This window comes from Equus asinus, chromosome 5 (assembly GCF_041296235.1).
Source record: "Equus asinus isolate D_3611 breed Donkey chromosome 5, EquAss-T2T_v2, whole genome shotgun sequence".
Taxonomy (NCBI): domain Eukaryota; kingdom Metazoa; phylum Chordata; class Mammalia; order Perissodactyla; family Equidae; genus Equus; species Equus asinus.
This window is the reverse complement of record NC_091794.1, coordinates 86,163,096-86,189,708: the sequence shown is the minus strand read 5'-3', so window position 1 is coordinate 86,189,708 and position 26,613 is coordinate 86,163,096. Positions and strand designations below refer to the sequence as shown.

General features: G+C 47.3%; 1 protein-coding gene and 1 long non-coding RNA gene across 9 annotated transcripts in view; one reads left to right on the top strand and one right to left on the bottom strand.

Moving 5' to 3' along the window:
• Positions 1-26,365, top strand: part of LOC123285805 (uncharacterized) — a 28,413-nt gene extending 2,048 nt beyond the window's left edge. For 2 of the 8 annotated variants that reach the window (XR_011503488.1, XR_011503486.1), the window contains 2 exons: positions 2,402-2,997; positions 6,544-9,989. This is a non-coding gene — a long non-coding RNA (uncharacterized lncRNA). The other 6 variants (XR_011503487.1, XR_011503491.1, XR_011503489.1 and 3 more) reach the window with 6 other exon arrangements.
• On the bottom strand, positions 1,561-26,613 carry OSCP1 (organic solute carrier partner 1). The gene is made up of 10 exons (XM_014840142.3): positions 26,394-26,613; positions 17,675-17,829; positions 14,465-14,632; positions 13,847-13,927; positions 6,037-6,140; positions 5,460-5,588; positions 4,861-4,930; positions 3,165-3,304; positions 2,143-2,206; positions 1,561-1,905 (listed from the first exon to the last, which is right to left on the bottom strand). The coding sequence occupies exons 1-10, from the start codon at positions 26,503-26,505 to the stop codon at positions 1,789-1,791; spliced, it is 1,140 nt and encodes a 379-aa protein (XP_014695628.1). The 5' UTR covers positions 26,506-26,613; the 3' UTR covers positions 1,561-1,788.

Below are 26,613 nucleotides of genomic sequence, written 5' to 3'. Positions count from 1 at the left end.
AGGCGGCCGCTTCTCGGCAGCTCGTGGCCCACCTCCAAGGCCCCAGGACCTGCTCAGAGCCCACAGCGAAGTTCGCGTTTGTGGCAGGGTGGTGGGAGCCAGACTCAGAACAGGAGAGAACCTTCCCTTCATCTGTCACCCAGTTAGGCCACCCCCACCGGTGGCCAGATTGCTTAAAACAGAAGGCACTTTGTAAGCCTGTAACAAGTGGTTTACAGCAGGATATGCTTCTCCTCCCCAAAGGAACTTTTGGTGGGGGTCTTTTTTTTTTTTTTAAGGCATTTTATTTTATTTATTTATTTTTTCTGAGGACGAGTGGCCCTGAGCTAACATCCGCCACCAATCCTCCTCTACTTTATATGTGGGATGCTGCCACACAGCATGGCTTGATGAGCGATGCGTAGGTCTGCACCCAGGATCCAAACTGGTGAACCCAGGGCCACCGAAGCGGAGCATGCGAACTTAACTGCTTTGCCACCAGGCTGACCCCTTGGTGGGGGGTCTTTGTAGGTGAGGAAGTGTAACTTCATGGGTAGGAAGCAACTTAAATTTATTTGGTGGTTTACCTTTCTGTATCCAAACCCCATGCCTTGGGCAAGCTAAAGGACAGCTTCCCTGGCCCTCACATTCCAGAACTGTGTTTGCCTCCACTCTTGCCCGGGTGCGAGGAGCCTGAGTGGTCCCTGTGGTTGGTCCGTCTCAGGCAATGACCAGCTCAGCTACCCTCCTCCTGCCCTTTCTCTCCTACCCTCTGCCATTCTGGATATTCCTTCCAGAGGACTGAGAGGACCCTGACCTCTGGATGTTGGCTGGCCCCAAGCCCACCAGTTAGTCCTGGGATGAGCATGCGGTGCAGGGCAGACGCTCCTTCCTGAGGCAATCAGGGCAGCCGTGGCCTGAGATATTTTACATGCATCCCAATTAGACTTGGCACCCTGTGGAAGGGCCAGTGGCACACCACATGTGCCACCCATGTCTCCCACTTAAGGCTCTGCTTGGCAACTGACGGTGAAGCAGAGGAGACAGGTGTCATGGCATATCATGCTGGGTGACCCGAGGAGGAAAGAACACTGTGGCAGAGGAAGATTCTGGGGGTAAGGAGTACATATCATGCTGAAAAGCAAAATATTTCCTTGGTACACATCTCCACGTGGTATAAGCCCACACCTTATACGGACAGAGAGATGTGCAGAGAACTCAAACCCCACATGCACTGCGTGGGGCCCAGCTGGGTGTCCCTGCCACAGCCTTGCTTACTCTGCCTCTGAGGTTACAGTTCCCAGTGTACCAGGGAGAGAAGGGCTGTCTAAACTGGGCCCTAACTGTTTGAGGCAACTGTCTTTTCCACTTAGTCCAAACTCTCGTACAAGGCAGAATACATCCCAGAAAGCTCTGAAGTTTCATGACGATTCCCAGACATCTGTGAGCTGTAGGTCCCCACAGGAAAGCTGTAATTGAAAGTGGCAACAGGAATGCCCCCTTCCCTCTCTGGGGCTTGAACCTATGGCCCAGGATGCCTTGGATGGTTGCCATAAAACCAGAAAGAAAATGGGGAAGATCCAATTTAAAAGCCGGAATATATTCTGCTGAAAATATGTGCCCGTGCTCCTTCCAGAGACTGCTCCTGGAGGGAGACTCACGTAGTCCGTTACAACATAAACAGGAACAAGGCGTAAGGGCTTCACCCAGTAGAAAACTAGCAGCATCGTTTCGCTCCCTGGGGCATCCCCCAGGGTCCTCATCAGGCAGCCTCTCCCTATAGGGGAGGGGTATGCCTGGTCGGCACAGCTATAACTCATCCATCATGGCAAGCAAATCGTCCCCCTTGCTGGCGCTCTGCCTCGGCGCGTCCGTGATCTCAAACTCCCCCATGATCCGAGCCAGCTCTTCACTCCTCTGCTGGTCCTGGTAGAGAAACGAGAGGTGAGAGGGAACGGAGAGGACGTGCTGGCGCCACAGCCTCTTTGTGCAACTGGTGTTTAATTTTCGTCCCCCCACTGGGATGCATTTCAGTTCCTCACCTGTTTGTCAGAACAGGGACTATAGTTACATGCTGATTAGAGAGGAGAAGGGGGGCCTTCGAAGTTCAAGGTTATTACAGGTGGGGAGGGGAATTTGGCTTGTGTAATCCCCTGCACACACCTGGGTAGCTTGTATGTTGATAACTTCATAGGATAACTCTTCTGGCCTGGTGAGCGCTGCTTGCCTGCGTGAGATGGTAGAGAAATGGGTCAAAGGTTAGGGTCTTCTCCCTGCTACATGGTCATCTGACACTTGATAATCTGGCAACCTATTTTTTCTGCCTCATCTTCTGCTACTTCCCTTTACCTTTCCACTGTCCCCAACCCATGCACTCTGCACTCCAGAAAGTCAAGTCCTCTATGTCTCTGTGCCTTTGTAGATACCAAACTCTGCCAAGAATATTCCTCTCCTTCCTCTGCTTGGCAAACCCCAAGACCCAGCTCAGATGCCAACTCCTTCCGTCGGCCGGTGCAAAGTCAGTCACCGTGTCATCCATCAGAGCATTTATGACATGGCGATGAAATAAGTCATGAAGTGTTCATCCTCCTGCTACGCTGGGAGCTCTGAGGACAGGCTCCAACTTTGTGTCCCCAGCACTTACCATAGCACCTGCCACACAGAAGTGCACAGAAGAAGCGAATTCAGTGGACAGGGAAACAGAAGGCAACCCCCCACCCCCAAATATTTGGTTGTGAGGAGGATCAAGAAATAATGAAGGACAGAAAAGCTCCGTAAACCACTGTATAAATCTCGGTGAATGACTGCTGCTCTTGGTTTTGGGGGAGACTGTCTAATCCCAAAGACATCACCCTCTAACCTCCCTCGGGTTTCTTAACAGATTCTGCTTGATATGATTATCTCGACCACCAACACTTCTTGTCCAGCTGTGCCTTGCTAAGTGAAACATCAGAACTACTGTTGAATGAATCCAGAAGCTTCAGGCTATTTAATACTGGTGGATTCTGCTTTAACTAGGTTATTGAATTTGCTATTTCCTTTATGATCTTCTCATCTGTATTTACAGGTGTCACTGGTTTATCATGGTCATTTTTTGGCTCTTATCACCTTCGGGATTTTTATACATGTCTTAAAACGTCATGTAAATTTTTTACATGTCTTAAAAAAAAGGGTTTAAAACATACTCCTCCTCTTCCTCAGTGGCGAAGAGATTCAGCCGGAATCCTGCCTCAGGGTCACTGGGTTTCTTAGTCTCCATCCCTCCCAGCAGCCTGGCCAAGAAATTCAGCTCTTCTTTAGCAAGTGGGTTTGGAGCAATGCTTTCCTGCAGAAACAGTTTCACGATTTTTAGCCACATGAAGGTGATCACGTTTCCTGTGGAGACCCAGAGACCCAGGGTGGTATTACAAAACAAGGCAAAATAATAACTGTTTAAATTGTTTCTGGGGAGAACCAGGTCCAAATAAAGCACAGAAAACAGGCTTAACCAAAAGGAGAAATAATCTGCGTCAGAAGCAGGGGGATTCGAGCAAGGCAGCAAAGCCGAAATTTTTCACAATTTCAAGATGAGTGGAAGGCCCCAGGGACCCCCGCTCTCCCCAGACTGCCTTCCTCCTTTAAGGAGGACACTGCTTCCTCTTCAGTCAGTCTGGCTCCTTCAGCATTTACAAGGAGCCTCAGTAAAGGCTCCGGGTCCAAGGGCCCTCATTCCTGAGGAGCTACCGCACTGCCCTCAGGTGGTGACTGTCATGAACGCACTCCCCCATCCATTCCCTCCTCTCTCACCGTCTGGCCCTACTTGAGCCTTGGCCCCCTCCTGACCTGGCACTCTCTAATCCAGCTGTCCCCTCTGCCGCCAGAGTTGTCTAAAATAGTTCTCACTTCACTTCTCCCTTGCTGGAGACAAACCCCTCTGTCTCCTGCCTAAAGGACAAAGTCCAAATTTTTTAAGGCCCCAGTGTCCCCATCCAGTTGAATCTCAGGCTGCTTGCCTCAGTTATGTTCTGAGCCAGCATGTGGGAGAGACGCTGCCTCCCCGCTTCTGCCAACACTCTGCTCTTTAGCCCCCGGTGCCTTTGCCCACACTGTCGCCTTGGTCTGCAGGCCCATTTCTCCTTCTCAGCTACGCAGTATCTTACCCACTCTAGAGACCCACTTGAATGTCACCTCCTCTGAAAAGCCTTCTTGACCCCTGCCCCCTGCCCCCCACCCCACCCTACTGGTCAGAACACGTGCTCTGGCACAGCATTTTGTTCAGAATACCACTGTGTTACGGTTATTTGTTTCGATTGCTGTTTTGCCCAGAGTTCTTTAGGCCTTCAGGATGAGACCACAACTAAGCCAGTTTTGTGTCCCTGGGTACCCAGCCCACAGAATTAGTTCAGCGAATGTTTGCTGAATAACTGACTATTCCGTGATTTGTCCTATAGCTGGCTGGTACCTAGTTCAGTGAAAATTTGTAAAGATGGAATTCAGAGAACCTAAAACCCCATTTTGAACCTAGCTACCACATCATCTATAGGGAAGCACTGAAAAGGGATGTTTTAATGATGAGAATACACACAGGTGCTGGACTCAGCACCCACGGACCTAATAGCACTGGTACAATGATATTTCACATATCCTGGTGTGTGGTTCCTGCTTAATTATGGGGTTGAGCCAAGCCTAAAATTACCTAATTAGTCAGATCACTGGAAGTCTCCATGAGAAACTACAATTAAAAACCTGTGTACTCGTAACGCTGACTCAAGAAGGCTGCAAACAATGAGGGAAATGCGGCTAGCTTTGAAATCTAGAGTTCCCACCCTTCTCCCCATCAAGATTTTTGTACCTAGAAATAAGCCTGAAAATAAATACGGGGGAGGGGGGGCAGAAGCTCACCTGTGTCTGTGAAGCTAAGTTCTTTGATGCTCCAGACATATGGGTTTCCACAGGCCGGTTCACACTGTACCTGGTGTCAACAGAAAACCATGAACACACTGTCCAGCCCTTTTACACCGAATTCCTTCTTACTCATCAAGATAGTGCACAGCTTTTATTGTGAGACATTAAAAAGCATCCAGAAAGGTGCTGGGAGCACAGAATACAACTAAGTGGGTTCAACCACTCAAATTTCACTTCTCCTCCCCCCAAAATACCTGGGAAGCTGTGTGCAAATGCTTCCTCTTGCAAAGTAATGGGTATCACTGGAGAAACATGAACAGTTACGTGAAGGCTGAGCCTTCCTGGGTCTCCACTGCGGGAAGGGTTTGGCTAGTTGTGCTCCATGACTATTTAACACTGTCTTTTAAACCTGTGGAGGTGCGTTATGTTCGGCCATCTTAGGTGCCCTGTGAAAACACCAGGGCTCTGCACCCTGTATGTCGGGAGAAGTTACTCCACTCATCAGCAGGGATTTTCATGGCAGAAGTCAAGCTGGAGTTTTAAATGAAGGGACCCCCTGGGACTTGAATTCGTTCAGGGAGGGAGAATGTGCTTACATGTTAGTTCCCAGTTTCAGGACTCGGTCTCCATAAAGTTCGAAAGAACCTTCTTTTGGTGCAGCGACATAGTTTCCGCCGTGCTTGAATTCTACGGTCTTCACTTCCTCGCCTTTGCTGTTGAACATTCTACAATACAAAGGGTGATATGATGGAATGTTCTCCAAGCTGGGGTAGTCCTGGAGGCTCCTTTATTCTTTGTACTATGGGACAAAAAGGAATTCATACACTCCTTCAAGATGAAGATGCTGGTTGAGGGTAATAACAATCATACAATAATAATAATATTTATCTAGCACACGTTACGCGCCAGGCACTGTGTAAGCATTTAGAGCCTTATTATCTTAGTCATCCTCACAGTAAGCATTTAATAGACGAGGGAATGAATCCTGGAGAACGGGGCGGTTTGCCTCAAGTGTCTGCTAAGCGGCAGAGCTGGCATCAGAACATGACCTCCTGGCTGCTGTGCTCTGCTGAAGAAAGGGAGGGGCCCAGCATGCCGCATTCTCTGTGGTGGCCACACATGGATTTCCCGGCACCCCAAGCACTGATCTGACAGTTACTGTTGAGAACTCACCTGATGAGTCCTGGAACTTCAGTTCCCCAGGGAACAGGCCCGGACACGGGCAACACAAAGCGACCATTAGAATTCTGAACTCTGTCCTTTAGAAATATGGACACCTGGAAAACAATACACTTACTGTCGTTTTTCTTAGTACATTTTCACAGACATAAGCATTCTGAGGCTGGAAAGCGTATAAGGGTTTGGAAATGTTACCTAGTGAGTTTATAACAGTAAGAAGCGAGAAAAACTCACCAGAACTCACACCTGCAGAGTTGCAGTGTTTGCACAAACAGAACTTCTTGCGAACCGCACAGCAAATCTTCCAGGAAAGCTGTATTACCCCCGTTTGAAAGATGAGGAAGCTGAGGTTCAGAGTGAAGCGACTTGCCCAAAGAGAACAGTAACAGACAGGCCTGGGCATCCAAACCAACACTGACTCTAAACTCCTTAGTTCCCTGCTAACTTTCCATCCAGCCGCAAGGCTTGAGCTGCAAGGACCTCATTATCTCCATTTTACAGACGAGGAATCGGCAGCTCAGAGGTGAAGACGCTTCCCCAGGGCCGGCCTGCTCACAGCGGGGAGAGCCGAGGATTCAAACCCTTGAGTTTCTGACTCTGGAGCCCGAGGTCTTAGCAGTGAGCTGGACTGGTGAGAAGGGGCTGGAGAGGTGGATCGGGTTGGCATTAGAGTTTGAAGGTCTTCTATGTGACCAAAAACACCACATTATGCTTATTTCCACTACCTGGTTTGTGCACTCTATACTGACGCCTTGGTCAGATAAAATCCCATGAAGACTGTAGCAGTTAATCAATTTTTTAGGCCCTTAGCTTCCTCATCTGTCAAATGAGATAAACTTGAAGGTTCTTTCAAACTCTAAAATGCTACAAGATTATATTAGGAATGTCACCAAAAATAAGCATCTGCTGTGTGCGAGGCAGTGAGAATGCACAGCGGTAAGGGTTTGTAAGCTGTAGTGTGGTGCGCTGCTGTTACTGGCTAGGGTACCTCTCAGCTGGGCCGCCCCTTGGCTCTGGGTTTTTGGTATGTCACACAACCTGTCTGCGCATCAATGTTCTCTTCGGTAAATTGGGGGTAATAACAGGATCTATTCAATGGGTTAGTGTGACAACCAAGTCAGATAATGAACAAAAAGCACTCTCCCAGAGCCTGACACATAGTAACTGCTCAATAAATAGTAGCAAATACTCTCAGTATTGCAGTCTAATTGGACACAGGACACAAACATAAAATGGGGAAAAAAATGATACCATAAAGCAGGATGCGCTGAATAGCACATGCATATTTGCTCGCTGACCTCAGCACGGGAGGTGGGTAGGAGCGACTGTGGGTTTGGTGTGGGGCCTGGAGGAAGAAGGTGGGTGTGAAGACACTTCAGAAGCAGAGATGGGCAGGCACAAGTCATGTTTTGGCGGGAATGTATAAACTAGTTTGGTCAGAGGGTTTGGCTAGGTGACCTGTAAGGAATTTTTAAACTTGAGATTCTGTGACCAAGGGATGTGAATACTACAGGCATGGAGAAAGAAAATTTGGAGAGAGAAGTGGGAATATACATATGTGCTGGAGCCTCTGTTAGCCTAATTCTAATAGTGTCGACTATGTCCTAGTAGATCTGAAATGTACAAATTTAAGTCAAGTGTGTGTTGGTGTTTGACCCGAGAACCTGCCTGTGGCTCGACAGGACTGTTGGGTCTGTCTGCTTGCCCAGCTCCTCTGCTGGCCCTCAGCTATGGGTGTGACTGCCCTTTTCCTCTCACTCCACCTCTTTTTTCCCCAGGTGATCTCATCTATTCCCATATGCCAGTGTTCACCTCTGTGCTCATGGCCCCCAGATCTCGAGCTCCCACTTAGCCTTCTTCCCTGGGCACCTGATCCATCTATCCCATTGCCTATCAGATGTGTCCACCTATAGATTCTATGGGCTGCACCTCAAATTCACCCTGCTCAGAACAGGGCCCATCATTTGTCTTCCCAAACCTGACCCTCCCCTGGTGTTGCTAATCTCCCTGAATGACACTGCCAGGTACCAAGTCAGCAATCTAAGCTGTCCCGTCCACCACCTTCCCATGTCTCTTCAGTCACCCAGTCCTGCCAACCCAATGATCACTCCTGTATCCGGCCCCAACTCTCTGCCCTGCTCCTTAGTGCAGGCCTTCATCATCTCTTGCTTGGCCACTGCAGGAGCTTCCTGACTGGTCTCCCTGCCTCCTGTTTTTTATTTTTTTTGCCAAGGAAGATGCGCCCGGAGCTAACATCTGTGCCAATCTTCCTCTATTTTGTACGTGGGTTGCTGCCACAGCATGGCTGACGAGTGGTATAGGTCCGTGCTCAGGATCCGAACCTGCAAACCTGGGCTGCCGAAGCTGAGTGCACTGAACTGAACCACTGCATCACAGGGCCAGGGCCCCTCACCTGTTTTTGATCCAGCCTCCATTCTGCTGCTAAGAGACTCTTCTAAACTCATGTCTGACCATGTCCCTCTTCTGCTTCAGTGGCTCTCTGCTGCCTGCCAGATAATGTCCAGGTGGTCCTTGTTCCTCTCTGTGGCCATGTTCTCCTTGAACTTATGTTCCAGCCACACTCAATCGCTTACAGCCTTCCGCCCCGCTCCACCGCCAAATACATCAGGCAGTTACATGCCTCCTGCCTTTAGTGAGACGCTGTCCTCTGCCTAAGTGTCCATCTCGACCCCTGCCCTTGTTTCCCAGGAGCCTGGTGAAAGCCTATTTCTATGAAAAGATAGCAGATCCTCTATGAAGACTTCCTGATTCTCTTGGGTAGAAGTGACACCCCCTCCTTTGTGTCCTCTCTCTTTGCACTCTTCTATTTCAGAACCAAACATCTGTAAGGTACTTAGCGTATTTTTTCCCTTCTCTAATAAGTTCCTGAGGGCAGGAACCATGTTTCCTATGGAAAAAGGAAATGAAGGTGACTGCGCTGCGGGGCTGGAGTGCTGCGTGAGACGTCTCCATGAGCATTCACGCTCCCCGGGACGATGGCGGGACTCCGGTGGCCGGGAGGAGCGAGCCAGGGATTTAAAGGCTCAGGGAATATGGTGGTGGCTTACAGTTTCAGCAGTGAGTGATGAGTACAGGGCTCTGGACGGTATTATGGTTGATGGCCTTACAAGAGGAGGGCTGAGTGTGAGAGCGGGAGAATAACGATCTGAAAGTGAGAGGGAAGCTGGCAGAACACCGACCCTGCTTCTCCCATCCTGCCTCAGGTGAGAAAGAGTGCCCAGCCTCCCCAAGTGGCCAGAGGACTTCCAACGCCACCTCTGTGCTGTATGCTGAGGATTCCCACATTCATGCCTCCAGCCTGGCTCTCCCCAGAGCTCTAGATTTGGATATTCAACTGCCTATTCGACATTGCTGCTTGGGTGTCTAACAGGCAAATCAAACTTGCGTAGAACTAAGTTTTTCTACACAAATATACGTTCCTTCAGCCCGTCCCTCTCTGAGTAAACGGCACCTCAGTTGCTCAGGCCACAACCTTAGCAGTAGTTGCTCATCATTCTTCTTTCCCTCATTCTCCACATCCAAGCTCTTAGTAAGTCTGGATGATCTTGCCCCGAGATCCTAAATGCGGCAGATGCCAAACCTAAACGCTTCTCATTGTCTCCACTGGTAGACCTAATGTAGGCACATTCACTTTTACCCGATTTCTACAGGAGTTTCCCACCTGCTGTCCCACCTCTACCCTTGTCCCACACAGTTCATCTTCCAGAACCCACATCAGATCACGTTACCTCTCACCTTAAAGTGCTTGCAATCTTTCCTCTAGTCTTAGAAGAAGCTGGGTACTAGGGCCGAGAGCTAAGTCAACCAGTAAGTAGCAGTTTATGACCGGCCTCTGTTCCCATTAGTCTCGGCCCACGCTGCACAGGTTGTTAACTTAATTCTTTTTTTTTTTTTTTTTTAAGATTTTACTTTTTTCCTTTTTCTCCCCAAAGCCCCCCGGTACATAGTTGTATATTCTGCCTTGTGGGTCCTTCTAGTTGTGGCATGTGGGATGCTGCCTCAGCGTGGTTTGATGAGCGGTGCCATGTCTGCGCCCAGGATTCGAACCGACGAAACACTGGGCTGCCTGCAGCGGAGCATGCGAACTTGACCACTCGGCCACAGGGCCAGCCCCTGTTAACTATATTCTGAGCATCACTCCTGCCTAGAAATGCTCCATTCACATTGGCTTTCTGTTCGTCCAAGGAACACATCATGCTTCTCCCCACTAACGGCCTTTGAACTTGCTCTCCCTTCAGTTTAGATGCCCTTCCTGGGATCTTTGTGAGTTATACTCTCAGCTAAAATGTCTGTCCTCAGAAGGGCTGTCCTTGATTCTATCATCTAAGGATGTGCTGTCCAGTACAGCAGCGACTAGTCAAGTGTGGCTATGAAAATTAAAATTAAATTAAAAAGTCAGTTTCTCAGTCACACCAGCCATATTTCAAGTGCTCAACAGCCACATGTGGCTAGTGGCTAGCATATCGGACAGCACGGACAGAGAACATTTCCATCACGACAGGCAGTTCTATTGGACAGTGCTGGTCGAGTGCAACATCCCACCCAGCGACCCTCTATAACTACCTTATATTGCCGTCTTCCTAAAAGTTATCAGAACCAGAACGTGACTTGCTCGTCCTCCCTGTCTCTTCCTACTAGCCAAGAACCTCCTCAAGGCAGGGCCCCTGTCTTGTTCTCTGTACTTACATATCTCAATGCTGACAGTAGTGCCTGGCATGGAGTGGGCACTCAATAAATATTTGTTAGGCTGACATATTTCCAAGTGGAGTGCATAATGGAGTGGGACTGAAAGAACATTTACGAAGAGGCGAAGATGGAAAAACACAAGGAGAGTCCACGAAGGAAGGACACACAAATGTGAATGAGAGTGTGGGAGGGGGTGGGTGACCTGAGGAGCCCACCCTTTAGGAAGCAACTCTGGAGGAGTACGGGAGGGCTGAGAGGCGGTGGGAATTCAGATGGCTGTAAACAACTGCTCAGGACGCCAAATGGTCTTCATGCAGTTTCTGGCCAGGCCCCGTGCACAGGTCAGGGCCTTGACCACATTAAGGCCACCGTAGGTTGTTTCGTGATTCCCCAGAAAGCCTTGGATATCCAGATGAGGAGTTTTGTATTCGCTTTGGTTAAACAACGAGCAAGAGAGTGTTAGATCAGAGCTGCGTTTTCTTGATTTAGTTGGTTTTGATAACAAACCGAAAAACTGTCAAGACTGCTTTGAAAACAGAAAATCTGTATAGGCAATCACAAACTGCAGCTCAGCAGAAACGGCATTAAAGATCAGACTTGGAAAACCAGGCCGATGTTACAATCAGCGGCTGGACGTCATCAGGATGTGTGACCCCTATTTCTTCTGATGTTTGATTTTGTTTGATGTTTCAATGAACATTGTGACATTTCATTGCCTGTCCATCTAGCAATTAAAGCTTAATATATTTTGTGGTTTAATATGTTTTAGTGATTTTGTTATAGACTTATTATTAGGAAAGTCTTTTCATTATAATGAATTTTATCTTATCAGAATTGAGAAATCAATATGACTGCTTATATTACTATAATCCATAAAATAATATCCAAATATGCTCAGTCTTGATGACAATATGATGCAGAGTTTTCACTATTTTAAAGCAACGCAAAACTCAATCTTATTTGTACTTTCATATTTTTTATTTTAATTGATGACTATTAGAGATTTTAATTTATATTGATGTTATTATTGCTCCATCCATAGCAAGTAAAATTGTTCATGAGAGTTAACAATAAAACTGGCCTCAGAGTTGAAATCTACTTGTCTTTCATGGTCCAGGAAAGGGAAATAACAACCAGGCACTAACCACATTCTATTTCTCCTTTTGTTTGAATTTTATTTTGTGACTGTGTTACACATGCACATGCACAAAATTCAAAGGGTATACGATGGAACACAAGTCTCTCTCCCATCCCTGTCCTTCACGCAGGTCCTCACTCCCAGCAGGCAACCGCTGCGACCAGCCTCTTGTCTTTCCAGAGCACTCTGCGACACACGTACAAGCAAACACACACGCTGCTTCAGTTAACCCTCCCAGCAAACGCTCCATTAGGTATTTTCACTTCTGTTTTTCAGAAGAAGCAGCTAAGGCTCAAGAGCAGCAATTTGCCTGTTCGTGGAGCTGGCTGGAGCTGGGGCTCGAACGCAAGTGTGCTTGACTCTGGGGCCTCGGCTGCTTTGGCCGTTTCAGACCATCATTCCCACATCTGTGCGTTAAATTGTGGGAAGAAGCAAAGTTCTATCCAAGAGAGACAGGCCCCAAATTCAGAAGCTCAGAAATGTGTTTTAAAAGTTCGGGTGCAGGGGCTGGACCCGGGGCCGAGTGGTTAAGTTCATGTGCTCTGCTTCGGCAGCCCAGGGTTTCACCAGTTTGGATCCTGGGAGCCAACATGGCACCATTCAGGCCACGCTGAGGCGTCCCACATGCCACAACTAGAAGGACCCGCAACTAAAATATACACCTATGTACTGGGGGGATTTGGGGAGAAAAAGCAGAAAAAAAAAGAAGAAGATTGGCAACAGTTGTTAGCTTAGGTGCCAATCTTAAAAAAAAAGTTAGGGTGCAGAATTGTCTGGAGTAGGCATGACGGGGGGAGGCAGGGTCAATTGGGAGGCAACAGCCAACCAGAATACAAGGGCCTGGGCTAGGCTGGTGGCAGTAGGAGTGGAAAGGAGGACGTGGAGATGGAAAAGGTAGACTCTACGGGCCTAGAAGCAATGAGAAGTTCAGAGAAGGGGAATCAACGGTGACGCTCTGGTTCTGAGGGGGGTGAGTGAAGGAACGGTGGTGCCCGCAGAAGAAATCAGGAAGTTGAGGCAGGACTTGAATTTCAGGGGTTAGTTTAGCCACAGACATTCAGCTGTAGGCACTAAGTGTAGGCACTCAGCAGGCAGGTGGGGAGATGTGGGTCTGGACGGCAGGGCTGGGCGAGGCCAGAGCAGACGTTAGACTCAGGAGTCCTGGCTGAGGGAGTTGGAAAGGGGTAGGAAAGAGAATTCCTAAACAGGGGGAGGGGTGGAGGCAGGAGGAGGAAGGTTTGGAGACAGGAGGAGGGAGAGGAAGGAGTGGCAGGCATAGAGGTGGGAGAGGTGAGGGAAGGCCAGGGTGGTCTGGCACCATGAAGTCCAGGAAAGGTGAGAGTCTCGTGGAGGAGGGCAGCCCCCTGATGGTGTCAGACCCTGGAGAGGTCCAGGATGCTAACGGTTAGGAAAAGGCTTTGGAATTGATCTTAAGCTGGAGGCCTTGAGAGTACATTTCCTCTGGAGAAGCAAGGGGAGAAACCGTATTTTAAAGATTTTATTTTATTTTATTTTTTTTCCTTTTTCTCCCCAAAGCCCCCCAGTACACAGTTGTATATTCTTCATTGTGGGTCCTTCTAGTTGTGGCATGTGGGACGCTGCCTCAGCGTGGTTTGATGAGCAGTGCCATGTCCGCGCCCAGGATTCGAACCAACGAAACACCGGGCCGCCTGCAGCGGAGCACGCAAACTTAACCACTCGGCCACGGGGCCAGCCCCGAGAAACCGTATTTTAAAGAAACACGGAAGGTAACTGGGAAGGAATGGCAGCACCATTGTGTTCCTTGGTCCACTTCAAAATTGCTGAGATTTGTTATCAGAAAGCTTATCATCATGGAGCCAAACACCGAGGACATCACCAACTGTGCAGAATTTCAGCCCTTGTCTGCCTGACCAGTCGGCACCCCGTTTCCCGAGGACTGCAGTGGCATGGCGCTCCCAGGGCTGCCCGTGCACTCACCCGGATGTGCAGATCCTGGAAGAAGATGAGGAGTGTCTGCCGGATCAGCTGGAACTCCCCCGCAGAGAGACCCCCATATACCTGCCGGAGCCAAGGCAGAAAGAAGCACTTCACTTTCAGAGGCGAGAAGAGAGTGCAGACAGGCAGGGGTGGTGGGCACTCAGGGATGGGAGCTGATAGCAAGGAGAGGACTCAGCTGCTGGGGCGAGAAGGACAGCAGGAGAGCCAGCCCCGCTCCCTCACTAATGAAAAACCCCCTTATGCCACACCTGAGTGGGGTACACCTCACCTCTCCCGGTCCCCACAGACCTGGAGAGGCTGTTCCTCAGGACTTAGCATAACATCAACCAGCAACTCTCTTTCAGAAAAGTTAGGAGAAAATGACCATGCTCAGTATCATTGCCTTCCAATTCTGAAGGCAACAGTAAGAGGGCATAAGATGGTAACGCCAATTGCAGTACCAAAATGGACACTTATAGATCTTCAGAATTTTCTGGGAGTGCGGCAGGCTTTGCCATTCCTCATCTTGTTCTCTCTGTCATAGGATCTGCCCGCTCTTAACTGAGGAATGAGAGCAAGTACCAGGCCTGAAAGGTGAGAAGCTGACAATGCGCTTACCTCAGTCAGCTGCTGGAAAGTCTCATCGACCTGATTCAGGATGGCTGGGGAGTCTCGGATGAGCCCCTTGATGGCATCTAAATGATTGAACGTGACCAGCAACACATCCTTGGGACGGGGACACATCAAGACTTGATATTTGAAAGCCACAGTCATCAGGTCATAGAGCTGCCAACCCATACACGAACAAAATAAATAGGATAGTAAGAGCAGATGTCAGAACCTCCAAACAATGATTCAGTCAAGCACTCACTGAATGAAAACCAGTTCTGGGCATATCATACGGCTCGGACAACCATATCAACTATCACCCAAACCAAGCCACTTTTTTGTTTTTTCTTTGTGAGGAAGAGTGGCCCTGAGCTAACATCTGTGGCCAACCTTCCTCTTTTTTTTTTCTCCCCAGAGCCCCCCAGTGCTTGCTGTATATCCTAGTTGTAAGTCATTCTCGTTCTTCTATGTGGGATGCTGCCACAGCATGGCTTGATGAGTGGTGTGTAGGTCCATGCCCAGGATCTGAACTGGCAAATCCTGGGCTGCTGAAGCAGACTGCACGAACCTATCCACTTGGCCACTGGGCTGGCTCAAAACCAAGACACTTTTGAGAGTAAAAGGGGGTGATATTAGTAATTAAGCCAGGATAACAGGAGTAAACCAGGGCATTCCTGGGCAAACCAGGACTTCTGGTCAGCTTCTCTGTATTGCTGATGGAACACGTTTGAAACAGTATCAGCAGCTGTGGGGCCCGGAACTGGTGCTGAACTTGGAGAGCAAAATCCCGACTTCAAGCCCTCCATTGCTGCTGACTTGCTGGATGGCACTGGCCAAGCCTCTTCACCTCTCTGAGCCTCAATTTTCTCATCTATAAAAATACTCCCTAATTTCCTGTCATTGCAGAGCTGCTGAGAGTAGGAAATGAGAGGATATGTGTGAAAGTGGCAAGTGTAAAGTTCGACAACTGTGTAAGAACAATCTTAAATGATGAACAATACTTAAGAAGATATCAACAGGCGCCATGGATGGTATGACCGTCCATGAATGACAAGAGGCGAGAAATTGGTGAGGACCAAAGTAGTGAAGACAGGCTTTCTGGAAGAAGAAGAAGGCAGTGATATGGTTCAAATGGGCTGAGGGAGAGGAAAGGCATTCTGGTTGAGGGGAACAGCATGCGTGAGGGCCTGGAGGCAGCATTGAGTATGCTATTTTCCTGGGAGAATGAGGAGAACAGCCTGGCCAGAGAGGACAGATAATGTCGGGGATGGTGGGAAATAAAGAAATTAGGGGGCTATTGAAGTTTTCTGAGCCGACATGATAAAAGTGGTGATTAACCAAGATGAGTCAGTCTGGCAATAATGAGATGTGAGAGAAGGGAGAGACTGCAGTCAGGGAGACTAGCTGGTACCTGGCTCCTAGTAGGTTTGCAATAATATCCATTGATTACATGAATGAAAAACACTTTGTTGGAGTAATCCAGACTTAAGGCCTGGAATAAAGATTGTGGGAACAGAAAAGGCAGGGAAAAGAAGAGCATGTGGTACTTAGAAGGAGAGGCTGTGAGTATATGGTGACGATGTGACTAGATGTGGGGGATGAAGATGAGGGCTGGCCAAATGACTACAGCACGTTCAACTTAGCGCCTGGGAGAAGGATGCTGCTGCTGACGGAGGCAGGGAAGTCTGGGGCACGGGGGACAGGAGAAACCAGTTTAGGAGAGAAGTTATGGACTCGTCTGAGTCAGGGTTGAAAATATAACCACTGCCATCTGTTGTACCATGTACTACCATCATGTACCAAGCACATTTATATACGTTACCTCATTTAATCTTCTGTGTCATTTGTCTATGGAAAGTTAAACCTTCTTAAAGGCGGAGGGAGAAGAGCAAGCAGAGCAGAGAAGATAATTCGCACTTATTGAACACCTACTCTGTGCCAGGCCTAGGCATGTCATCATACATGTATGTTTCCCGCTTAATCCTCCCAGCACTGATGAAGTAGCTATGATGACCCCCACTTTATAGATGAGGAAGTGGAGGCTCAGGGAGATAAAGCAACTTTCCAGAGGTAAGTGGCAGGAGGTAGGGGGTACAGTTAAAGGCGGTCTGTTTCCCTGAGGTTCCCAGGGGCCAGCAATAAGTGAGCATTGATTTTGCACACCCAGCATCCACTGTCAGGCCTCATGATTTTTTAAAAATCCATATAATGGAAAAAATGGAAAAGGAATTATTATGATGATGATTTTTAAATTAACTGAAGTCCGTATTTTATTGAGATTTCATGAATTCTCCCCTAATGCCCTATTTCTGTTTGAGGATCTCTGTAATGACCAATTACATTTAGTTGTCATGTCTCCCTAGGCTCCTCGCGTCCGTGACAGTTTCTCTGCCTTTCCTTGTTTTTGGTGGCCTCTGAGTACTGCTCAGGAATTTTGTAACATGACCTCCGGATGGTATCTGTCTGATTTTTTCCTCATGGTTAGACGGGGGTGGTGGGTTTGGGGAGGACGATAAGAGGGGTAAAGTGCCATCCTCATCACATCATATCAGGACACATACCTCCAACATGACTTCTCTCTGCCAATGCTGACCTTCAGCACCTGGCTGAGGTCGTATCTGTCACTTTCTCCACTGTACCATTAACTGCTTTTCCCCCTTTCCAAACTGTCCTCTTTGAAGGAAGTCACTAAGTGCGGCCCCCACACAAGGAGTAGGGAGTTATGCTCTCCTTTCTTGACGGCAGAGCATCTACATAAATTATTTGAATTCTTCTGAATAGGAAATTTGTCTATCCTCTGCCATTTATTTATTTAAAATTATTTTTAGAATAAGAATGCCCTAATAATTTGTTTCCCAAAGAAACAGATATGTTCATGTTACAAGTAAAGACCGAGCAGTTTTGAATTTGCTTTAACAAATGCCTGGTTTCCTCAGTGCAGAGCTGACATTTGTCAGGAATGAAGGGGAATTAAAGTTTTCAGGGTTGAGCTCTTGTATTGGGCTAAGGTGTTCAAAAATATGGGCATAAACACCAGTCCTCTTCGGGCAGGTGGAACAACAGAGGGGCTGGTGTGGATGACTTCTGAGGTCCTTCCCCACTCTGAAACTCAGTAACAACTAATATTTATGAGTGCCATTTTTTGGCAAGGCACCATTGCATACATCATCTCATTTGACTCCAGTCTATGACCAGCCACAGAGGCAGCCGTCCGCTCACCTTGTCCATGCTGGCCTGGTTCAGTCTTATGATGGAGGCATGAGCCAGGCGGTCGTAGACAGTCCTCAGGGCCTTCTTGGAGTAGAGCTCCTGGGGTTTGAACAATTCCTCCATAAACTTCCGATTGAACATGGTTGAGACGATGTCATTCAGAACTGCAGAAACAGAGAGAATACAGCCGAGCACGGTACTGGAGGAAGCCTTCTTCAGGAAACGCTCTCCGTGCGAATGGAACGGAGGAGCTGGGCCTATGCAGAATGGGGATGCTGACGTGCTGGGTGAGACCTGCTCCCTGGGGAGAAACCACACAGGTGTCCCAATAGAAAGCGGGGTCCCGAGTGCTTTATGAGACCATCGCAGAGCAAACATAAACGTGACAGTGTACAAATGTGCTGTGCCTCAGAGGTCACAAACCACTTTTACATATATTATCTCACTTTACAGGGGAAACATTTCTTTAAAAAAGATTCCTATAAGCATTGTAGATCAGAATCTTCCTTAAGACGAGAAACAGCATCACTCTTTTTTGTTTGTTTAGCAAATCTATAACATTTTTACTTTAAAATTAAATTTTATAAAAATGGGACCAATAATGGTAATTGATTCTCTTTTTTTCAAAACATTTTATGAAATGGTTAGAGATTAAAACATTTCTAATGTTTCTATAAGACATGCACTTCAGATGAGTCCCACTTTAGAATGGCTTAATTCCTACATTTCATCTCTAATATTGCTATGACACTGTAGCAGTGTCACTGTAGTGACGTGTCTCGCACTATTGCTCAAATGGAAAATTTCCATCTGGAGAGAAGAAAAGGTCCTAAGGCAGGTGCCAACCAAAGAATTTATAGTTCTAGTTCTTCATTCACTCATTCGGATAGATTATTATTTAATAATAAATAATAATTATTTAATACCTAGATATTTTGTGCTACTCAAATACATTAGCTGAGCGCTAGGAAAACCCACTGCAGCTTGCCCTTAATGTGCGCTAACATTTCCCCAGTGTGGACAGCTTGGAGACGGAGGAGCTCTTCCAGGTTTGCCGCATGCATGGCCTTTTGCCTTGGACCCAAATAAGCAAGGATCTGCAATAAACCGGGTTTTCCAACGTTTTTCTCACCACAGCCCTTATAAAATGCACAATTTGCAAGGAAACAGGTACAACTGAAAAGCCACCCAGAGGCCTCAAAAGAGAGAATCTGAAGAATTTTCCACAGACTTATAGGCCAGGAAGGAGTGCCAAAGAGGAAGAATTCAAGGTAAAGAATCCCATCAGCTCTGATTATGCTAACGCTCACAAATAGCTCCCAGTCCTCTAGGGGCTGGGGCGTTTCTCTAGTGTCTTTGAGCCCTTGGCAGGATCAAGGAAAATAGCTTAGACCCAAATAAATCAGTTCTAAAAGAAAGAAAATCCCATGGTGATTGTTAGGTGCTCTGGCAAACTAAAAAGCAAAACGAAGCCTTTCCCCTGGGAAGTGAAAAAGCTACATATCACCATGGCTCCCTGCAAGAGAAGGTCCAGAAAGTTCACCTGTTGGAAAGAGAGGGTGGCAGGCCGTGTCCCTGTGGGCAGAGCTGTGAACACAAATGCCCCCTAAGAGGAAACGGCAGTGTTACAGTTGGGCCCCGGCACCCAGGGCTCCCACCTCTCATTTAACTCTTTGGAAAGAAAATGGGGGCACAAATGAACAGGCTTACATCTCACAGTGTGCTTCACCTAGCACCTGCTCGAGATGGGCCTGCTAGGTACCAGACACTGAGAGAAACACCAGGACAAAGAGAGAGAGGAGACGTCCTTGCCCTAGAGAAGCAGCCCATTTCTAAACCCGAGAAATGGCTTTTTTTTAAGATTGGCACCTGGGCTAACAACTGTTGGCAATCTTTTTTTTTTTTTCTGCTTTATCTCCCCCAAACCCCCCTGTACATAGTTGTATATCTTAGTTGCAGGTTCTTCTAGTTGTGGGATGTGGGATGCCGCCTCAATGTGGCCTGACGAGCGGTGCCACGTCCGCGCCCAGGATCCGAACCCTGGGCCGCCACAGCGGAGCGCGCGAACTTAACCACTTGGCCACGGAGCCGGCCCCTGAGAAATGGTTTTAACCGGCTCTGTTAGCCTGTCTTGGTGTTAGTTTTTGGGACCCACATGAGCTTTGCATAATTTCACGAGGCAGGAATGCACTGGGAGCCAGATTTCGTCAGGAAGCGATTTCTCTCAGGTGCGTCAGAAGGTTTAGTAACTGAATTCTTAATATATCAGGCTTCTAGTCCTGGGTTCAGATTAGGAAGTCAGTTTCTGCTCATTTCTGAATGCTTAAGTTAAAATAAATTCCAGTGATTCAACTACGTATACAAAAAGCCTTCAAAATCCACACGTCTTGCCTGAAATTCTGTCGCAAGTCAAGAGGTGGGCCAAAAATTGCTCAAGAGAAGTGGCAAAAGATGGTTGTGAAATATAATAAAAGTATAGCATGTACCTCGATTGGGCTTTTCTTTGAGCCTGGCCTGATGAAATAATTCGCTTGATGAAAGCAACTGAGTTTTTACCAACGATCTTTGCTATAAACCTAATTGTTTATGGGAACACGCAATTTGGAACCAAGGGTAAAAGAGAGAAGCTACTGCTTTTGGATGGTTACCACATCTCAAAGCCTTACTATGTTCTAGGCTCTGAGCTTAGAACTTTCCATGAACTATCTCATTTAAATCCCAAGGCAGCTCTGAACTATCCTTATTCTATCGAGGAGGAACACTGAGTCGTAGAGAGGTTCAAGACCAAGGTCACTCAGCTGGTGGTGGAGTTGAAGTTAGAAGGGGCTGTTTGATTCTAAAGCCTGTGCTCTTACGTATCATGTATGTTATCCCCTTAGCATACTCAGTGTGATGAGAGCATATATGGACGACGACGACCGATGACATGCACAAACTGCACCCCAATGTCAAATGATGGCAGATACTCGTGACATTTAAAGGCGAGAAAGGCTAAGGTGTTATTCTGAGGGATCGGCAGCTTTCTCAGGTTTGCTGCTAGTTGTAGGTGAAGGGGAATGGAAGATTCGGCATGACACAGTCATACCGCCGCATGAAATCACGCCTTCTGCCCGCAGCCCTGGCAGCCATGCAGTCACATGCTTCCATTTTTCTCGGTTGCTCAACAGCTATCTCAGTGTGCTAAGAAGAATGGCTCAGGGAGGGTCACTCATGTTGAAACACAATTCTTTGGTGACATGATACTATCACAGAATTGTTTTAAGGGCTACCAAATAGGACAACCTACCCAGAAGTGCAGCTACTGCCCCAGTTGTCCTTGCAACACTTGGAACTGATGAAAAGAGACAAATACCTCGGGTGCAATATGGTCCTTTTACCAAAGTTTGTCTGGTTTTCATCTTACACGTGGTATTTATTGAAGTAAAAGATTCAAATGTGTAACCAACGTCTCGCCTAAAGAGAAACTCATGCCTATTTTTTACTTTGAAATATGCAGAGTGGTCCCACTTGAAGCCCCAGTGATGAAGGACTGAGTGAACCTGTGGATGCAGCCTGCACACATGCAGCCCAGAGACAGCATACCTCGTCCTCTGTCCGCCTCTGTCCACTCATCTACACGAAGCAGAGAAAAAGAAAACACCAGTTCATGAAGGAAGAGCATTATTTCCAAGGAGGCTTTTAAAATGCCAATTATCTGGTCTATGAAACCTTATTTTTCATGTTTGCAGTGATGTCTAATGCGAACCCCCGCCTTCCATTTGAAACTTTTAAAGGATGATGGATAAATAACAAGTTCCAAAAAAGCCCTAGGGAGGCAATATCTTATAGAGAGTGGCCCAGGAAGAGAGGAGCTCAGGAGGACCAGCCACCCCGGGGTTTATCTTGACAGGCTCGAGAAGTCATCCTCTCCCATGCTATGAGAATACACCTCATTCAAAAGAAGGCCTTTAAAAACACTAACTTCCCTGAGAAAGAATAATTCCAAGAACAGGTCGAGAAAGGATTTTCTTTTTGTAAAACCTGATGTTTTATTAATGTAAGATTTCCCTTTCTAGAGTACAGATGGAACTGTCAAATTAGAAAACTTGAAATGTAAACTAAAAGGAAAAAAATTGTCTATTTGTTTCTGATTTAGTTTTATATATAGATGCACGACTTCCATGTAAAAAGAGGGAAGTAATGATGGGACCACTGTCAAGAAAGCTCCAGAGGACAGAGGCAGTCAGGGAGATGCCAAGAGGAGACCAAATAAGGAAAAATGTACTTGGCTAGAGAAATCTTGTGAGAAGCAAGACCCTTTATGGTTGAGACCTGGCTCTATCACTTACTAGCTATGTAACTCCAAGCAACTTGGTTAGTCTCAGTTTCTTCATCTGTACAATGGGGATCATAATCGCACCTCCCTCCTAGGGTTGCTGTAGGGATGAGATGGGCAACACCCATCAAGCACTTGGCTGCCTTCTCTTCCAGCTCTGCTTTCTCTACCGCAGAACTTTGGAGAATACCCATAAAAGATGAAAGATGACTTTTTTCCGTTTCTTCATTTTTTGCGGGAGATTTCAATCTAGAAAAACCACCCCCAGATACACAGAGTTCTACACATGTCCACATTTTAAAAACGTTTTGTACTGAATGGTCTCTTTTGGAAAGCTTGCACTAGATTGTTTCAGAGGTGATTTCTGAAGTTATAATCAAAGCGCGTATGTGCCTTCAGTACACATTACTGACAGCTCCCATGAGACCAGTCTGAGGGCACAGTCAGCGCCACGCTCTAACTGGCTGCAAAGGGTTCCCATTGCAAGGTCACACTCTTCTGGGGAAATTTGCAATCTTTCTCCCACAAGAGTCGCAAGCTTTTGGAGAGAAAACATTGGGGAAGAGCACCAAGAAAGCAGACACTGGCTTCTTTGGCATAACGTCCATATCTTCTATCTTCCTGTAGCATTTATTTATTTATTTATTTATCCATCATTAAAAAAATTTTTTTTGAGGAAGATTACCTCTAAGCTAACATCTGCTGCCAATCCTCCTCTTTTTGCTGAGGAAGACTGGCCCGGAGCTAACCTGCGTGCCCATCTTCCTCTACTTTATATGTGGGGACACCTCCCAAAGTGCGGCTTGACAAGCAGTTCTAGGTCCACACCTGGGATCTGAACCGGCGACCCCCAGGCCACCCAAGTGGAATGTGTGAACTTAACCACTGTGCCATCGGGCTGGCCCCTCTGTAGCATTTATTTGCTAGGTGGTCTTGCCTGATAGGCTTGTGGGAATTCAGAGAGATGGAGTTACCATCCTCTTGAAGGTGTGTTTGGGAACAGTGGAGCTGCAAAGGGCCTCACCTACCCTAAGCCACAGTGACTACCTGCTGCTGACAAAGTGGAGCTGGCAGAGGCATGCCCGCGGGTAATGATGCTCCGCTCCAGCAGAGGTCTCTGTAGTGCTGTGCGCTCCCAGCCCCTTTCCTCCTCGGGATCCAGGGGAAGGTAAACGATGCCCTATTTTTCTATTATTAGTCCAGATGCCTTATTTGTGACAATTCCACTTCGGTTATATTTTGAGTGGGAGGCAGGCCCAAGGCTATCCAGAGCTGCCTGTTAGACTGGAACTAGAAACACAAAAACAGAACCTCACCACCATTTGGTTGCTCAGTATTCCACTGTGATCCGCCCATCTTAGAAAAATCACTTAAAGGCTCCAAGCCTCAGTTTCCCCTTCTGTAAAATGAGGAATGTAAACAAAATGTGAGAGGGTCTTATTTATGAGTATTTTCAAGAGGATGGGAGTGAGGCAAAGGCAGCTTTTATTATTCTTGCTATGCTTAAAATGTGGGACAACATTCAATATGCAACACTTAAAAGTTGCCCCACAGAGAGAGCACTTCCTTTCTGTTGAATGCTAAACCAGAGGAGGCCTCGTGGGGAAATACTGCAATATGTACCTTCGGCCTGCGGGAGCGAGATGGCCTCCAGGAGACCAATTAGTTGTGCAAGATAATGAAAACATCTAGAAGAAATACGATTTCCATTCAAAGCTTCCATGAAGACTAGTTTAGCACGTCTGCTGTTTTCTAGGCCTCTGTGCATGGGTATTTGTCACAGCGGCTCTTGCTCCTGCGGTTACACCAGCTCCAAATGTTGGAACAGATGAGTGTTTCTCAACTTCTCGAATCCCACGCTGTCTACTCTGCCTTTTCACTCTATCTTTGACAAACTCCCATCAGCCAACTACTTTCTGTCATTTCTTTTATAAAATCAGTGTGCATACTGGATATTCTTTGCAAATCTCTCCATCTTCTCCTGACCTTTCAACCCCCTCAAAGATTCTGAGATAGTCTCCCCAGGTATGGAAGTACAGTGCAGACATATTGGTTAAGAGTATGAACGCAGGAGGCTGACGACCTGGATTTGAATACTTTACTCGTCCTCTTACCCGCTATGTAACCCTGGGCACGTTGGCCTTAGTTTCCCCATCTATAAAATGGGGATAGTAGAATCACCTCCATGATAGGATAGTCGTGGGGGTTAGTTGTTTAGAGAAGTCCTTGGTACACAGTAAGTGCTTACTAAATCTTTCTTGTTGTCGTCATTAGGAAGATATATCTCCCAGTTTTAGAATCAGTTACTAGACCAGACTGATCAAAAGTTCTCCCTCCAGTGAATTCACAGAAAGTCTGGACCAGGCTCCACCCAGCATCTCACATGATACCTGACACTCACCCAAATTGTGGATGGAACGAGTGTGTGAGTGTGAATTACTAAAGATGGCTGAAATTCCCTAAGACTGAATCTAGCAAACCCAGAAGGACTACAGCTCCTGAAGACAAAGGAAGTCAGCCCCCTAGTATTCACAAGGTCTTGCCCAGACTGCCTCTTGAAAGACAGCACCTGCTGCTCATTGTGCTAAACACATTAAATACATGATCTCATTCAATCCTTACAACTTCACTGGAAGTGAAGGTATGTATTATTATTTCCATTTTATGGAAAAAGAAACAGGCTTATAGAGGTTACACTCCAAAGTCAAAAAGCTAGTTAAATGGCAAAGCTGGAATTGGGACCGATATCTGTATGACTCCAGAGAGCATGCTCTTAATTGCTAATTTACACCACCTTCCAAGATACAGGCTACCAGCCCAAGAACTACCTGTCAGCTCATTAGCCGGAATGAAATCACATAACCCAGGCACCAAGGAAAACAGAACCTGCTTGAGGAAGAAATGGCAACATCACATAAAACAGCTGACTTAGATCATCAGTTCAACAAACATTTACTGAGCACCAGTTTATCCCTAGGCATTATGCTAGGTGCTGGAGTACAAAGATGAGGGAGACAGCCATGTCCACAGACCATTTCTCTATAATATGGCCAGTGACAAGGTAGAGAGAGGCATGCGTGGGGTGCCATGGGAGTATACGCAGGCCCTTTCCCCAGGTTGAGAGGCTTCCTGAAGATGATTCTTAAGCTGAATAATGCAAGATGGAAGGAAAATGACTAGCATGTAAATGGGGGATTTGGGGTAGTATGGGGATTACCAGCATGGAAACATGAATGAACATGCTTTAAGTGGAGACCTACATGCAGTCTGGTATTACTAAGATACAAAGTAGAAGGCAGGCAGTGGTGGGAGGTGCGACTGCAGAGGTGGACAGAGAGCTGATCAGGAAGGGCCCTGGAATGTCCTGCCAAGGACTTGGCCTCCACCCAGGCAGCAGTGGAAAGCTGACAAACGGTTTTAAGTAGGGGGGGACGATGGACAGATTTGCATTTCAGAAAGCTCACTGGCAGGTATGCTATGGGGAGTTCTTTTTCTCTCTTCACGCATGGACTTGGAAGCAATCGCACAGACACAATAGTGAATATCTGAATATGTATGCTTAACATCTGAATATGTATATTTAACATCAGCTGAGCATACAGAGACTGTTGGAGAGAATATAAATGTTTTAATCAGTGGCCATGTCAGTTACCTTTACACCAACTTTTCTTCCTCTCCTTTGAAATATAACATTTCTTTTATACTTAATCCCAGGAAACTTGGTGAAAGCAGCTATCGGTTGAGAAAAGAGGAAAAGACAGAGGAAAAGGGTGGCAGAGAGTTCTAGGTGGTCATTATTCTGGCGATTAGCTGTGGTGTTTATGGGAGACAGATTTTGCATTTTAGAAACTCACATAATTATTTCCACAACTGCATTCTCTTCCAACTACTGTGACTTTCTTATGTTTTCTTATTTATCTGTGTTATTTCATAACCCTACCTGTCTAGGAATAGTTTCTGAAATGAGCAAGACTGGCCTCCAGTTAATGAAGGAGGATACTACACAGAGACATGGAGAATCAGAACCTGTTTCCTGAGGCAAGAGGATGCCTGGACTAGCAGAGACTGTTGCCAGGCAGTGGGCAGCTGGGACTCCTACATTTGGGAGGGACCAGTTGTCAACAGAGATTAGGAAATTAACTCTTCAATCTGAAGGGATGAGGAATTTGGGGGGTGCTGTCAGGTACCCTAATAATATCCAATGGGGGTATTAAATCCCTCTGCTGTGAAAAGATCTTCTGCGGAATTTGAATCTTACGGGGCTCTGACCGGATGGGGCTGTGGCGTTGTGAGAAAGGTCCCTGCCTGTCAGAGCGAAGGGTGCAGGGGTGTAGGTCAGCCTGTAAAGGGGGCTGGCTATGGGGGCCGGGCTGCGCGGCGTGGGGCTGGCCGTGCGGGCCGGGCGCCTCTCACCTTTGCGGGCCTTGTCTCCCGGGACGTTCTGGGCCCGCAGCCGCTGGTCCAGGATGTAAAGCATCTCCCCGCCCAAGTTCAAGAAGAGCAGCGGTAGTGTCCGCACCGACATGGTGCCGGAAGCGAGCAGGGCCGGCGAAGAGCCCGGGGCTTGTAGCCGGAGGCTTGGAGGCCGGGGCCGCCGCGTCCCTTTGGCCTGGTTGCCAGGGCAACGCGGCGG

What these genes read in the sequence shown, in the direction of transcription:
- OSCP1 (XM_014840142.3), bottom strand. Translation starts at nt 26,505, where the DNA reads ATGTCGGTGCGGACACTACCGCTGCTCTTCTTGAACTTGGGCGGGGAG. An exon ending in TCCAGGATCTGCACATCCGG is followed by an intron (nt 6,141 to 13,846) that starts GTGAGTGCACGG and finishes ATTGTTTTCCAG; the next exon opens with GTGTCCATATTTCTAAAGGA. An exon ending in TCAACATACAAGCTACCCAG is followed by an intron (nt 1,906 to 2,142) that starts GTGTGTGCAGGG and finishes TTTCTCTACCAG; the next exon opens with GACCAGCAGAGGAGTGAAGA.